Source organism: Jaculus jaculus, chromosome 5 (assembly GCF_020740685.1).
Source record: "Jaculus jaculus isolate mJacJac1 chromosome 5, mJacJac1.mat.Y.cur, whole genome shotgun sequence".
NCBI classification, from domain to species: domain Eukaryota; kingdom Metazoa; phylum Chordata; class Mammalia; order Rodentia; family Dipodidae; genus Jaculus; species Jaculus jaculus.
The window spans coordinates 169318530-169333405 of record NC_059106.1 but is presented as its reverse complement, the minus strand read 5'-3'; the positions used below and the strand labels follow the sequence as shown (position 1 = coordinate 169333405).

Here is a 14876-nt window from a genome sequence, read left to right as displayed (position 1 = left end):
GGAAAGCCCGGCGAGGTGGCCGGGGGGCGCGGGGCGCGGGGGCGCGGGCTTACCCCTGCAGCTGCTGTTTGGGGTGACCCCGCAGCCCGGAGCCCCCGCCGCCGCCGCCGCCTCCCGGGGTCTCGGCTTTGGAGCGCGCGACGTGTCGGCCTCGCTTGGCGGCGGCGTGCGCGCCGGGCTCGGGCTGCGGCTGCGGGCCGGGGCTCCCCGGGCGCGCGGGCTCCGCTGGCGGCGGTGGAGGCGGCGGCGGCCGGAGCCCGGGCTGGCTGGTACGGCGCGTCCGCTCGGAGGGGGGCCCGGCGGCCGAGGCGCGGCTGTAGCCGGCGTTCAGCACGACGTTGAAGGTCCGCGGGCGCGGGGGTCTTCCCAGAGGCAAGCCGGGCCCCCCCCCGGGGCGCAGCACGTACGTGATCCTCCGCAGACCGCTGGGCCCCGACGACGCCAGCAGCCCTGCCCAGAGCAGCAGCCCCCACCTGAGCCAGGCCCCGGCCATCGGGATCCGGAGGCGGCCGGGGACGCGGTGGCCGGCTGCGGACGGGGGTGGGCGGGGGAGGGAGGGAGCTCGCGGCAACCGTCCCCGGGGACCCCCCCCCACCCAGGTGGGGAGCGGCGGGGTGGGGAGCCCGGGAGAGCGACGCCGGAGGAGCCGGGGGAGGGGCGCACCGGGCCCGGGGCTGCGGCGACCGTGAGCGCGCGGCACGCTCGCAGGCAGCCCCGGCCGCAAAGTCTTTAAAAAGTTTCCCCGAGTGTCAGATCGGAACAGCCAATCTCCGGCAGACGTGACGTCAGGCCCCAGGTCCTAATTGGGGAGAGCGTGCGATGAGCCGGGAGGACGCCCCCCACCCCGGCCCCCCTCCGCCTCCAGGGATCGGGACCGTGGGTCTCCTCCTCCCGGCACCCCGACAAGGGACTCCCCCACCAGGTCACCGGTCCCCCCCACCACCACCACCCCCAGGCCTTTTCCTGCCAGCGGCCCCGAAGGGTTTGGAAGTCCGAGCACTTTCTTATCAGGGTTTGCGGGGATAGTGACTGAGAGGCAGGGATTCAAACGCTGTGTCCAGACCCTGCAAAGAGTATCGGGGTGCGCGGAATTCTCCACGGCCAAGGGATGAGTCCCCCCCCACCCCACCCCCCTAAAGCGCGTTCTCTCCCGGGCACCGCTGGCGGGCGGGCTCCGCAGCCTCTGGTACCCGAGCGCGGGCGGAGCAGGACGCGGGGCGGGCAGCAGAGGGCGCCCGTGTAAGCGAGGAAAACCCGGGCCGAACTGGACCCAGCAGCTCCAGGCCTCTCTGAATGCCAAGTTGAGGATCTCTGACAGCCACAGGCGGATGCTAACGTTTCCCCTGCAGCCTCCCCACCCAAAGGTTCTAGGGACCCTGATCTGACATGATCACGCTGCTTGGAGATGCCCCAGATCACATGAAGAGTGATGGCCCTTTGGCGGCGGGGGGGGGGGGGGAGGAGGGGGGGGCGGGGAGACCAGGAAATAATGACATCTTAATCTCTAGCATTTGAATGTAAAACAAAGTTAGCAGCAGAAGGCATGGTTTTATGATCACAGCCGTGTATTTTTTTTTTTTGTTGTTCACTGAGCGGGCCATTTCCAAGGCCTAGCTTGTCTTTGTTTGCAGATCTGCTTGCACTGACTTCAGGCAACAGAGAGCAGGTGAGAATGACTTAAGTATTAATGGGAAAAAAATCACTTAAAGTTAAGGAAGTAATCTATTCATCTATTCTTCTCTGTACAGTGGATAAATACCTCAAATGTTTGATTTGGCAGGAGAGGACCTCAGGCCAGCTGCCTGGACACCGCTTCCTGTAAGAACATGGTCTGAAAGCCACCGTCACGGGATAAATAGGTACGGACGGGTGGGAGGAGACCTCACACCCAGGCTAACACTGCCGCTCCTTAGCTGAAAGACCTCAGGAGGTGCACCTCTGTCCTCAGAACCCCAGCTTCCTTTTCCTTAACACAGATGAATGGGGTTAAAATTTCCTTCCAGCCCTAATGGTCAGTGGCTCTAAGAACATCTGGACAGGGACATTTTAGGTCAGCCTCAGAGCAAAGCCAAACCGAACCAGCTAAGCAAATTAAGAAGGCAGAGGGTTAAGAAGCTGTCTCCTGTCCTTCCCCCATGGGTTCTGTATTAAAAAATACAAATTTAGATGAATAAATATAACAATGCATTAAGTACCTGCTCTGCAGAAAAAGCAGACACTTGGTTGGGTCCAGCTGGAGACATAATTTCACAAGGCTCAAAGCCATTGTCTTTGAGCAATCTGTCTGGTTGGGGAGACAAGATCTAATGAGGCCCCAAAGAAGGTAAACGAGTGAATTAAGCAACAGAGAAAATACCAGATCCCACTCACTCTCTCGATCTCCCTCCCTCCCTCCCTCCCTCCCTCCCTCCTCCTCCTCCTCTCCCTCCCCCTCCCTCCCCCTCCCTCCCTCTCTCCCTCTCTCTCCCTCCTTCTCTCTCTCTCTCTCTCTCTCTCTCTCTCTCTCTCTCTCTCTCTCTCTCGGCAGGCCTTTATTTCCATGGCCCTGTATCATAGCATACAACTCAGAGCGTGCAGGGGAAACATCTACCTGCAACGCACATGTGCCGGTGAACATTTCCCCTCTCGAAAAGGAACTGTAGAGCGGCCAGTTGCAGTGGTTAGGGAGTGAAGAGCCCGGTGTCTGACAGAGCTGGCAGCATTCTGACAAGGGAGGGAGGGAGAAAAGCTGAGGAAAGGATCGGGGACATCGCCACCAGCAAGACCAGACTTTACTGCTCATGGGTCTCTGGTGGCTCTCTCCCAGGACCAGGACGGATGGACGGAGGACATCTATCTGAACCGTCCCCAGGCAGGAGAAGCGGCTGGAAGTGGACTCTGGCCACCTTGGCGCTGCTGCTTCACTTTCCGTGGGACCCTCAGCAAGTCATCCAACCGTCTGAGCCTCACTTTCCACAGGATCTGGGAATCTGCCTGCATTCCTTGATTTGGAATCAGAAAAGTGTTTTCTAATTTGTTCTTTGACAGTTTCATTCACATATATATATATATTCATATTCATAGATGTAATATCTTTTTAATATTTTGTTTATTTTTATTTATTTATTTGAGAGTAATAGACAGCGAGAGAAAGAGGCAGAGAGGGAGAGAATGGGCGCACCTGGGCGTCCAGCCACTGCAAACGAACTCCAGACGCATGTGCCCCATTGTGCATCTAGCTAACGTGGGTCCTGGGGAATGAAGCCTCGAACCAGGGTCCTTAGGCTTCACAGGCAAGCACTTAACCACTAAGCCATCTCTCCAGCCCTAAAAATATATAGTTGTATTTATTAATTTGAGAGAGAGAAAGAGGCAGAGAGAGAGAGAGAGAATGGGCACACCAGGGCCTCCAGCCACTGCAAACAAACTCCAGATGCATGTGCCCCCTTGTGCATCTGGCTAACGTGGATCCTGGGGAATTGAGCCTTGAATCAGGGTCCTTAGGCTTCACAGGCAAGCGCTTAACCACTAAGCCATCTCTCCAGCCCCAGATATACATACATACATACATACATACATACATACATACATACATACATACAGTATTTTTATTACATAGGCCCCCATTACCCTTTCTCATCCCCTTCCATCCCACGGAACCCCTCTTCCATCACTGAGGCACCACTGAAGAGAATGACTGCCCATCTTCCAGCAACCCCTGCCTACCCTTAGCTCTTCGGGAAGGGGGGAGGGCCATGAGCCCCTCCCCCGCCGGTGACAGGCTGCACACTGGCCCCATCACGCGCCGGCAGCCATAGGTGCTGTGATGATGAGTACAATGGCCATATCACGTCCAGATGACAGAACCCCACAGCACTTCTCCCCACCCCGCCAGCTCTTGCATCCTGTCTACCACCCCATCCACCACGTTCCCTGAGCCTGGAAGGGGATGATGAAGATGTTGCATCTAGGGCTGAGCGAAAAGTGATTTCTATCATTGAAAATATAAAATATTTGGCTGGAGAGATGGCTTACCAGTTAAGGCGCTTGCCTGTGAAGCCTAAGGACCCAGGTTCGGTTCCTGAGTACCCACGTAAGCCAGATGCATGCACAAGGTGATGCATGCATCTGGAGTTCATTTGCAGTGGCTAAAGGCACTGAGCCCATTCTCTCTCTCTCTCTCTCTCTCTCTCTCTCTCTCTCTCTCTCTCTCTCTCCCCCTCCCTCCCTCCCTCTTTCTTTCTCTTCCCCTGTAAATAAATAAATAAACATTTTAAAAATAAAATATACAATACCATGTTCTCTCAGCCCACAACAGTGCACAAGTGGGCATTTCTGACTAATCTTTAACTCAGTTCTAACTTACCTTGTGACAGATTAGGGCAACATACACTCAGATTATTTGTGAAACAACCTCAGGAATCATGTCTACTGTGAATGCTAATCCCATTCCCGAGAGACCATACCCAGGCTTGAACATATGTGGGTCTACACCCAACCCTGAATACGGAAGCATACGTATGAACACGCAGTCCTGCTCAAGGGCTGCTCGCTGGCAGACACCAACGAAGTCACAGTTTTCCACGTGAGTCTCTTGCTATTTACTTAACTAGCAAGATAACCCTTGAGAAGCGTGCTAGGCTCCCACGGAACATCACATGAGACGGCTTCATGCCTCGCACGCTGAGCTCACTGTAACCCTGAAAGCAAAAGCCCATTTTCTGTCAGGCCTCAAACCAGCCTTCGCCAAGTCTAGTCCCAGCTCAATGCCATGCACCCTGGGTCCAGCCTCCCTGCCCTGCCCCGACTGGGTTCAAAGTCCATTTCTATTGGCAGTACACAACTTCCTGGTTCAGAAACCAAGCTTCAAAGATCTCATAAAATTTCTTGGACTTCACATGGTTTTCACAAAACAATACTCAGATGAGCTAAGTGTAAATGAATCAGAAAAGAGGATTATATTTCCCATAAAAAAAAAAAAAACTCATGGGTTTAAAGATTAGGGGAAGAAAGAGAGGCTGGCAAATACCAAACATTTTAAAGCACTTTGAGACCATTAGTCAAACTCCAAGTGCAGCCAGGTTCCCTCATCTTTACACTTTATGGGTGTTATAATTGAAAATCTTTTCCTACATTTAAGATCAGCTACAATGCCGGGCGTGGTGGCGCACCCCTTTAATCCCAGCACTCAGGAGGCAGAGGTAGGAGGATCTTGGTGAATTCAAGGCCACCCTGAGACTACATAGTGAAGTCCAGGTCAGCCTGGCCTAGAGTGAGACCCTACCTCCAAAAACCAAAAACAAAACGAGGTCAGCTACAAATGAAATTTAGTGGACGCCTGTGAGCTGATCTGCTTCCCCTGTGTTTCCTTAGCCAGGGATGTCATGGGTCCCCTTCTGTCCTTCAGCGTCATCATGGAGTTCTTAGGAACAGAAAGGGAGGGAGAAGGACACACCACAGAGAGCCAGGGTTCTGCCCACAAGGGGAAGAGAGTGAAAGAGCGAGGTTGAGGGGTGATAAAAGGGCAGCCAGGCAGGTGCCCTTGGCATGAGTGTTCTCTGAAGACCCATGTGGGAGAGTCTTGTCCACCGGGGGATGCTACAGGAACCTTCAGCAGGAGGGGATCTGTGGGTGGTCCTGAGGCCACTGGGAGTGTGCCCAAGAAGGGGATTGTGGGACCATGGTCTCTTAGGTCAGGAGGCAAAGAGTCTGTTCTGCCATACGCTCCCACTGTGATGGGCTGCCTTACCCGAGGCCCAACGATATCATGGATGGGACCTTTTCTCTTACAAGTTAACTGCCTAGGGTACTTCATTATAGCCGCACAGCAGCTGACAATGCAAAAGAGAAAACAGGAGAAAAGGAGAAATGGTTTGAAGGGGGAGGTATGCAGTATAAAGAGGGGCAAAAGGGTAGAGGCAACAGTGAAAGAGGAATGGAATGGGGAAAAGAAAGGGGAAATCAACAATAAAGGAAGGGAACAGAGGTAAGGAAAGGGGAAATCAGGAAATGCCGGGAGAACAGAATTGGCCAGAAGGAGAAGGGAAGCTGGGCATGGTCCCGGCCCTGGAGGGGTCAAAGGGCACGGGCCACAGGACCTGCAGCTGCGCTCGCTCAGGACGCTGGCTCACTGTCATTCTGCAGCCTTTGACCAACACGAGCCAGCTCTGACCCGAGACAGGGTGCTTGTGTGGCCCGTGGACTCAGGCTTGAATGCCAGTCTTCTGTGGGCAGAGCCCTGCTGGGCCACAGGAGACGTCAGGAGGGTGGGATCTTGGAGTTCAGCCCTAAGGTGTGTTTGGGGGCCGATCGTGAGCGCGGCCTAAGGTCTGTTCCCATCAGCCCGAGCTCGGGCTGTTCCGTGGTGCTGGCTGGTGGCGGCGTCTCTCTGCTCGGGTCTATGAAAGGGAGCCAGCTTCTAGGGCCATTGGTGGTATTCCCCTGGAATCTTTTCCTCTCCTAAGCTGTGTCTGGTTGGATGCTTATCCAGCAGCAAGGAGCTGACTGCAACATGACCCGACTGAAGATCGCTGCATCCTAGGCTGGGCTGAAATTAAATCCACACCCTCAGTGTAGCTGGCTGCCTTGTGTCTCATACAAAGTAGAAGATGAGAAGTCCCATGTTCTGCACAAGGAGAGGGGCACAGATCAAATCCTCAAAAGAGACCCCCGGTTCACATAGTCCTCTCTCTTGTACTTTCAACTGTTTCCACAACCAGGGGCAAGGCCCAGGCATCACAGTACACACCTATAATCCTAGTATGGGGAAGGAAGGCCAGACTGAGCTACATGGTAAGACATTATCTCAAAAAAGAAGAAAAAAACTGGGTGTGGTGGCACACGCCTTTAATCCCAGCGCTGTGGAGGCAGAGGTAGGAGGATTGCCATGCGTTCAAGGCCGGCCTGGGCTAGAGTGACACCCTACCTCAAAAAAAAACAAAAAAAGAAAGAAGGAGAAGGAGAAGAAAATGGCTGGAGAGATGGCTTAGTGGTTAAGTGCTTGTCTGTGAAGCCTAAGTACCATGGTTCGAGGCTTCATTCCCCAGGACCCACATAAACCAGATGCCCAAGAAGGCCCTGGGTTACCAATTCTCCCTCCCTCTCACTCTCTCTCTCTCTCTCTCTCTCTCTCTCTCTGCCTCTTTCTATATCTGTCTGTCCATCTCAAATAAATAAATAAAAATAAACAAACAAACAAAAAGGTGACACAACCACACGGGCCTGTAACCCTGGTCCTGAGGAGAACAGAGAGCAGAAAATCATTGTACTTGCTAGTCAGCCTGTGGGAGTGAAAACGCAGCTCCTGGTCCAAGGCGAGTCCCGACCTTAGAGCAGTGTGCACGTGAGCCCCAGGACAGCTCGCTCGCTGCTCTCCTGCGGCTTGTGCTGACGCGTGCACCCACACATGCTATGCACACATGCAATAACTAGTGGGGGCTGGAGGGATGGTTTAGTGGTTAAGGCACTTGCCTGCAAAGCCAAAGGACCCAGGTTCAATTCCCCCAGATCCATGTAGGCAAGATGCATAAGGTGGCACATGCATCTGGAGTTGTTCACAGTGGCTGAATGCCCTTGGCATGCCCATTCTCTCCCACAGCCTCCCTCCCTCCCTCCCTCTCTCTCTCTCTCTCTCTCTAATAAAATGAATTTTAAAAAGAAACTTTATGGGCTAGAGAGATGGCTTAGCAGTTAAGGTGCATGCCTTGAAGCCTAAGGACCCAGGTTTGATTCTCCAAGTCCCACGTAAGCCAGATGTACATGAGCACACATCTGGAGTTTGTTTGCAGTGGCTAGAGGCCCTAGCGTGTCCATTCTCTCTCTTTCTCTCCTCCACCCCACTCTCTCTGTCTCTAATAAATAAATAAAAATAAGCCGGGCATGGTGGCGCACGCCTTTAATCCCAGCACTCGGGAGGCAGAGGTAGGAGGATTGCCGAGAGTTTGAAGCCATCCTGAGACTACATAGTGAATTCCAAGTCAGCCTGAGTGAGACCCTACCTCAAAAAAACCAAAAAATAAAATAAAATAAAAATAAATAAATCTTTGTTTAAAACTTAAAAGAATAGTGGAGGTGTAGAAGATGAGAAGTGTGTATTCTCAGGAGGCAGAGATGGTTCCACAGTCACGAGCACTTCCTGTACAAGGTTGAGGGCCTGAGAAACTCCTCAGATTCAATCCCCAGGCTCCACGTACACAGCTGGGTGTGGCTCCACACTTCTGTGACCCCAGTCTCATAGGGGAGCAGAGACCCAAGAATTCAAGCTCTGGGATCAGTGGGAGACCCCGGCTCAAATAACAAATGGGTGGAAGAGTGATGAAGCTACACAGGCAAGTGCACCCACCACACGGGCCATTGCATGGGCACATGCATATGGGAAGTATGTAATGGCCAGCTCAGTTTCATGAGAAATAACATGGCACTGCGCAGATGAAGAATAAAGGCAGAGACTTATCTGAGGAAGACGTCAGAATCCCCTAAGCTGGGTGAACAAGATGGCAACAAGTCTGTCGTGGCCCCCCCATGGAAGCCAACAACAAAAGCTGAAGGATATCCCCTCATTCTCCTTCCATTAAAGCAGGTGTTGACTACCCAGAGTCCCAGCTAGCCTACGTAAAACCTAACAGCAAGTTCAAAATTAACTTCCTGTCTAAGGGGACAAGTTAGAATCAATATGTCATGGGATTACAATTCAAAGTTGCCCCTGGGCCAGTGAACACCTTCATGCTGGCCCTGAGTGTTGGGCCATGGCAGTACAGACCATGTCCACAGGGAGCACACAGTCTAATACAAAACACTGTCAAGCAATTACATGTGTGGTCAGCATCGTTAAAGGACTGCGGCATGGAAGCGAGATCTAAGAGGGGACAACAGGCCAGCATTTCTACGTGGATCTGCCTGTACAGATGCAGAGGAGCCAACGAATGAAACACGTGAGAAATAAAGTTTTTCAAACGCCAGTTTCTCTTTCGAATTATCCCAGCCCCCTTTCAGTCACCTCACATGTCACTACAGAGAAGTGGCATATAACGAAGGCTGCTGAAGATAATTAAATGACTCTCTGCAGCCAGTCAAAATCTGTTCACTAATTTAGCTTTTACTGAGTTTCTTTTTCCCGTGTTCATTTTTTCCCAGAACTTTTGAACATTAAACATGCAACTACATAATTAAATAACCATCCATTACATTGTATTTACATCTGTCATTTACATCCTTCAAGCCTCTTGAGGGCAATATCCTATAAAGGAATTTGTTCCTGTTTTCAAAGAAGAAACCCCTTTGGATGCACCCCAAACTGAGATGCACACCAACAAAGAAATCTACAAAACGTTTGTTTTTTCAATGACAAAAAGGCCTACAAATCACCTGCACCTCACTTTGAAATTGTTTGAAGCATTTCTTTGTCGTTCCGTTTAGTCAATAGGACCTTTCCAAGTTTCTCTGCTTCAAGTTCAAGGATGCAAGAAAGACTAAATGCCCAGGGGCCAATCGTGTTCTCTCCACTCAGACACAGCTACCAATAAATTGTGACCCCAATAATAAAAGGAAGCTCCTGGGCTGGAGGATGGCTTCATGGTTAAGGCATTTGCCTGCAAAGCCAAAGGACCCAGGTTGGATGCCCCAGGACCCACGTAAGCCAGATGCACAAGGTGGCACATGTATCTGGAGTTCATCTGCAGTGGCTGGAGGCCCTGGCATGCCCATTCTTTCTCTCTCTCTAATAAATAAAAAAATTAAAATAATAAAATTTTTATAAACAAAGATCAACTAGAATGAACACCAGTCACCTCTAGCAACAGCTGTGGTGCTACTAGAACGTCCTGACTTGTCCGTAGCTATTTGCACTCAGGCTCCTTCTGAGCATGAGGCTTGCCCACTTTGTTTCCCCCACCTGAAATTAAGGTGTTTTAACACAATCAAGTGGTTGCTCTCAGGAAGGTGGAGAAAGTTTCCTAACCCTGAATTAGTGGTTTGAAAATTTCTGTAGGAAGAATTTTGTTCTATTTGGGTCAGAATGCTGTCCTGCCAACAGAATTACCTTGATAACATAATCAGTACTTTTGTAGCGTGTCTCTTGCTGGCGGGGACCAGGGCAGTCTCTGAGAATGTAAAGCGTAATATCCTGCACATGAACTGAGCGGCACACAGAAGTAACTCACACCACCAAAGACATACCAGAGGAAAAGCCTGGGCTTTCTAAACAGAGAGGGGAGACCAGTAAAACCAGCCCCGCGTCTGGGAGTCCTCCAGGTTCCCTGGTTTTAAAGCCCAGGTTTAAAAAGCTACTGCTGAGAGGGATTGGGTTACTTGTGCCAGCTGCCAAGGTCTTTACACTTAACCCTTTGCAGGCTCTGCCTGGATGGTACACCTCATTTCTCTTACTAAAAGGGGCATCGTCCCTCTGCGTTTTCTTTCCTAGGAATAAGTAACTGGCCAAGGCCCCAGGGAAAGTTGCCTGAACGGGTGCCTCAGCCCCATGCCTGGAGAGCTGGGCGGAGAGCAGAGGTCTTGCACGGGGTAGTCCCAGTGTAACACAGAGCACAGTTCATTGTGACGCTCAAACAGCTCTGCTGCCTGGTGTGCCCAATGGCAGCAGTTAGTTAGGCCAGCCTTCCCATGATCCTTATGCTGTGTGGAAGTTAACTGAGTCATTGACTCCATTTGTTCTAGCCTTCATTCACTGTTGTTGTTGTTGTTTATTTTTATTTTAGAGAGCGAATTGGCATGTCAGAGCCTCAGCCACCGCGATGGAACGCTAGATGCTTGCGCCACCTAGTGGGCACATGTGACCTTGCACGTGTCTTGCCTTTGTGTGTCTGGCTTATGTGGGATCTAGAGAGTCGAACATGGGTCCTTAGACTTTGCAGGCAAGCGCCTTAACTGCTGAGATAGTACCAGTGATGAGTCCAAGGATCTGTGCAGGCTAAGTAAATGTTCAATCACTGAGCTACATACTCAGCCCTTGGGTTTTTTTTTTTTTTTGAGGGCCTTACTATTTAGTCCAAGCCAACCTTCCACCTCATGACCCTGCTTCCTGAGTGCTGACTACTGATGTGTACCCCTAACTTGTTTTTCAGTTAACTAAAAATGAGGAAAAGATTTTAGACATTTTTGCTTCAGAGTTAAAGCTTCTCTCTGAAAGTTCATGAATTATCTCTGAAAGCCTGAGAGAAAAAGAGAGATAGACTCCCCAACAGTTCTATGGGAGTGCATGTGACGGTACATGGGGAGTGTGAATACATGATCCTGGGAAGCTGTGTGCCCGGAGAGACGGGTCGACTGCATGGTGAACAGCACAAGCTTTGGTGGCAACAAGCAGGGATCAGTTCTGGTTTCGGGTGCTAAGCACCTTGGGGACTGAAGGCCCATGTTCCAGGCCAATCTAGGTAGCAGCTCAAAGGCAGTGAGAACTGAGTTCCTGGGTCCCCTGGAGTTGTTCAGTGCCACCCTGGGAATAGGTCCTCAGCTGGACGCCACTGGGGACTTTCAGCCTGGGATTCTAAGGGGTCTGTCGTGGCTGCTGTCTTCCTTGAGCTCTTCACGATTCAGCACAAGGAGTTCCTCAGCAACCGTGAAGTGCTGGAGCCAACGCTCTGCATCTCCTGCGGGAGGGAAAGCCACTTCTGAGGAATGGGCGCTTCCTTTTGGAGTTTTCTAGGAGGCTCTTTTCCCTTCCCTCGTGCAGAGGCCGCAGGGCCAAACTGCAGACGCTCCTGCTGGCGGGCAGAGCCCCAGGCTGGAGCAGCCACTGCGGTGGCATGAGCTTTCTTCCAGGGGTCATCGGGAGCAGCAGGGCAGGCTGCACTGCACACACACAAACGTCCTAAGTAAAAGGCCTCCTCATCATCTTGGAAAGCCAAGAAATGGGGCCGCGGAGTCGGCTGCTCAAGCTGGCACACTGGTGCGCCTCCCCCATAGCCCGGGTCAGAAGCCGGAAGCCCCAGTGGGATTCTGCAATGCCACCACTCCGACCCTCCCAGAAGCTGGCGGGGAGGAAGAACGTAGAGCGAGAAAGCTTAGCTCAAAACGAGGTGGGCAGGCAAGGGCTGACTGAAACTTGTCCTCTGGCCTCCACACACGGTTTCATGATATCCTTTGTTTGTTTGGTTTGGATATTTTGGTTTTGGAAGTAAGTTCTCACTCTAGCTCAGGCTGACTTGGAATTCACTATGTAGTCTCAGGGTGGCCTCGAACTCACGGCGATCCTCCTACCTCTGCCTCCCGAGCGCTGGGCTTAAAAGCGTGCACCACCACGCCCAGCTTACGGTATCCTCTTGCAGAAAGTTTTCCCACTTGTCAACTCCAGCAGTAAGTGGCTGGTTGTGCTTCACTCATAACTCAGATTAGAAACAAACAGTCATCGGGCAAGAGAGGTGACTCCGTGGGTAAGGGCACTTGATGTACGTGGGGATCTGAATTCAATCCCCGACATGCACCTAAAACGGCGTGTGTAGCTGCACCTTCCTGTAACCGCGGTGCTAAAGGGGACGGAGACAGGAAGGTTGATGGTGCTCACTGGTCAACCAGTCCAGCTGGAAACCCAGTGTCTTCCTCTGGCCACTGCGCACGCACGCCTGCACACGCACACGCGTGCACACACACACACACACACACAGTAGGACTTAGACATGGAACCTGTAGGAATGTTACACAATTCTTCCATTTCTATATTCCTGGTTGTAAATCTTATATTAAAAAATACATCACGTTGATTTCTAGCAGTATGCCACTCTATACTAAAAATCTTCTACAAAGCACCTTTAAAGTGCTGGATAAAATAAGTTGTTGATTTGTCAAGTAAATAAATAAATGAAGTTATCTGGAGCCCCAACGAGCCTGGTCAAAGCTCACTCAAGCAGGCGGGAGCCCCTACGGGCATGTGCTGCTGTTTTGTCAATTAGAGCTTTCAGCTTTTACAACACCTGAGCAGGGGACTGGGGCGGCCAGCAACAAGGCAACAGTGTCAGCCCCGAGCTTTGCAGCAAGTCCCCAAAGGCCCACATGCCCAGTAAAAGAGTGAAGTAGAAAATATTTGCTATGCAAAGGAAACCAGCAAAGAAAATGTTGTGTCTCAACCTTAATTTGGGCAGGAAGAAAAAAATAATAAATAGAAGTCTCTACCCCGTACACAAGGTAATACATCAAGCCGAAGTTCAAGTTCACCTTGCATGTCTATTCAGGGGAAGACAGCTCCGTCAGGAAAATGCTTGCCTTGCAAACATGAGGGCCTGAGCTTAACCGCCACATCCCGTACCACCATCCCACACACACAAAAGCTGGGCATAGTGGCATGCGCTTGTAATCTCAGTGCTGGGGAGCAAGCAGGGGGATCCCTAGGGCTTACTGGTCAGCCAGTAGCCTAACTTGTGAACTCCAGGTCAATGACAGACCTCCATCTCTAAAACTTTGGGCAGAATTCCTAGGGAACAACACTTTGAGGTGTCCTCTGTTCCACATGCACATGCACACGTGTGTGTGCCCACTTATGTATGCACATAAACACACGAACTCCAGATGCACAAAGTGATGACACATGCATCTGGAGTTCGTTTGCCATGGCTGGAAGCCCTGGCATGCCCATTCTCTCCATCTCTCTTTTTCTATGTCTCTCTGCTGGAAAATATGTAAATAAATAAATAATATTTCGTAAAGTATATTAGAGGAGAAAATGGAAAAACAAAAGAGTTCTATAGGACAGATAGAAAACAAAAGCAAATATGGTATACCAATGATCACAAAAATAAAGGAGTTCAATGTTTTAGTAAAAGATAATTTTTTAAAAAGCCTAACCATATTTTCTTACAAGAAACACACTTAAAACAGTAGCATGAGGGTGGAGACATGGCTTAGCAGTTAAAGCATTTGCCTGCAAAGCCAAAGGATCCCAGTTCCATTCTCCAGGACCCACATAAGCCAGATGCACAAGGGGGCGCATGCATCTGGAGTTCATTTGCATTGGCTAAAGGCCCTGGTGTGCCCATTCTCTCCCTCTCTCTCTTTCTCTCTCTCTCTGCCTCTGTCTCTATATCAAATAAATAAATAAATAAATAAAATATATATATTTAAAAACAGTAGTATGAGCCAGGTGTGGTGGCACATGTCTTTAATCCCAGCACTTGGGAGGCAGAGGTAGGAGGATCCCCATGAGTTCAATGCCACCCTGAGACTACATAGTGAATTCCAGGTCAGCCTGGGCTAGAGTGAGGCTCTATATTGAAAAAAAAACAACAGTGGTATGGGGCTGGAGAGATGGCTTAGTAGTTAAGGTGCTTGCCTGCAAAGCCTAAGGAGCCATGTTAAATTCCTTAGAACCACATAAAGCCAGACGCACAAGGTAGCACATGCATTTGGAGCTTGTGTGCAGTGTGGCTAGAGGCCCTGGTGTGCCCATTCTCTTTCTGTCTGTCTCTTTTTAAAAATAAATAAATAAATAAAATAGTTAAAGAAACAGTAGTATGCCAAATGTTTCAGGATAAAACAATAGAAAAACTATGTAAGGCTGGGCTGGAGGGATGGCTTAGTGGTTAAGGCGTTTGCCTGCAAAGCCAAAGGGCCCTGGTTCAATTCCCTAGGACCCATGTTAACCAGATGTACAAGGGGCCCACATGTCTGGAGTTCGTTTGTAGTGGCTGAAGTCCCTGGCATGCCCATTCTGTCTCTCTCTCTCTCTCTGTCTCTCTCTCTCTGTCTCTCTCTCTCTGTCTCTCTCTCTCTCTCATTCTCTCTCCTTCCCTCTTTCTCTGTCAAATAAAGAAATAAAATATTTTAAAAAACCATGTAAGGCAACCAAATTTTTCCAACAAAGCAGAAAGTAACTTCCTGTTTGCATTCTGGAATAATGAGTGAATTCTCACAAACTGACAAAATGAACTAAGAATTAAGTATGAAGAGAGAAATGA

General features: G+C 50.6%; 1 protein-coding gene and 1 long non-coding RNA gene across 7 annotated transcripts in view; one reads left to right on the top strand and one right to left on the bottom strand.

Moving 5' to 3' along the window:
* Ltbp1 (latent transforming growth factor beta binding protein 1) overlaps window positions 1-508 on the bottom strand; it is a 423409-nt gene extending 422901 nt beyond the window's left edge. For 5 of the 6 annotated variants that reach the window (XM_045150784.1, XM_045150787.1, XM_045150789.1 and 2 more), the window contains exon 1: window positions 54-508. In XM_045150784.1, the coding sequence (XP_045006719.1) occupies window positions 54-493 (440 nt within the window). In that variant the 5' untranslated portion in view covers window positions 494-508. The remainder of the gene's footprint in view (window positions 1-53) is intronic. The other variant, XM_045150790.1, reaches the window with a different exon arrangement.
* On the top strand, window positions 317-3082 carry LOC123460848. Its single transcript, XR_006637243.1, has 4 exons — window positions 317-403; window positions 1632-1666; window positions 1781-1859; window positions 2807-3082. It is a non-coding gene; the product is annotated as an uncharacterized LOC123460848 (long non-coding RNA).
* Window positions 3083-14876: the final 11794 nt, after the last annotated feature.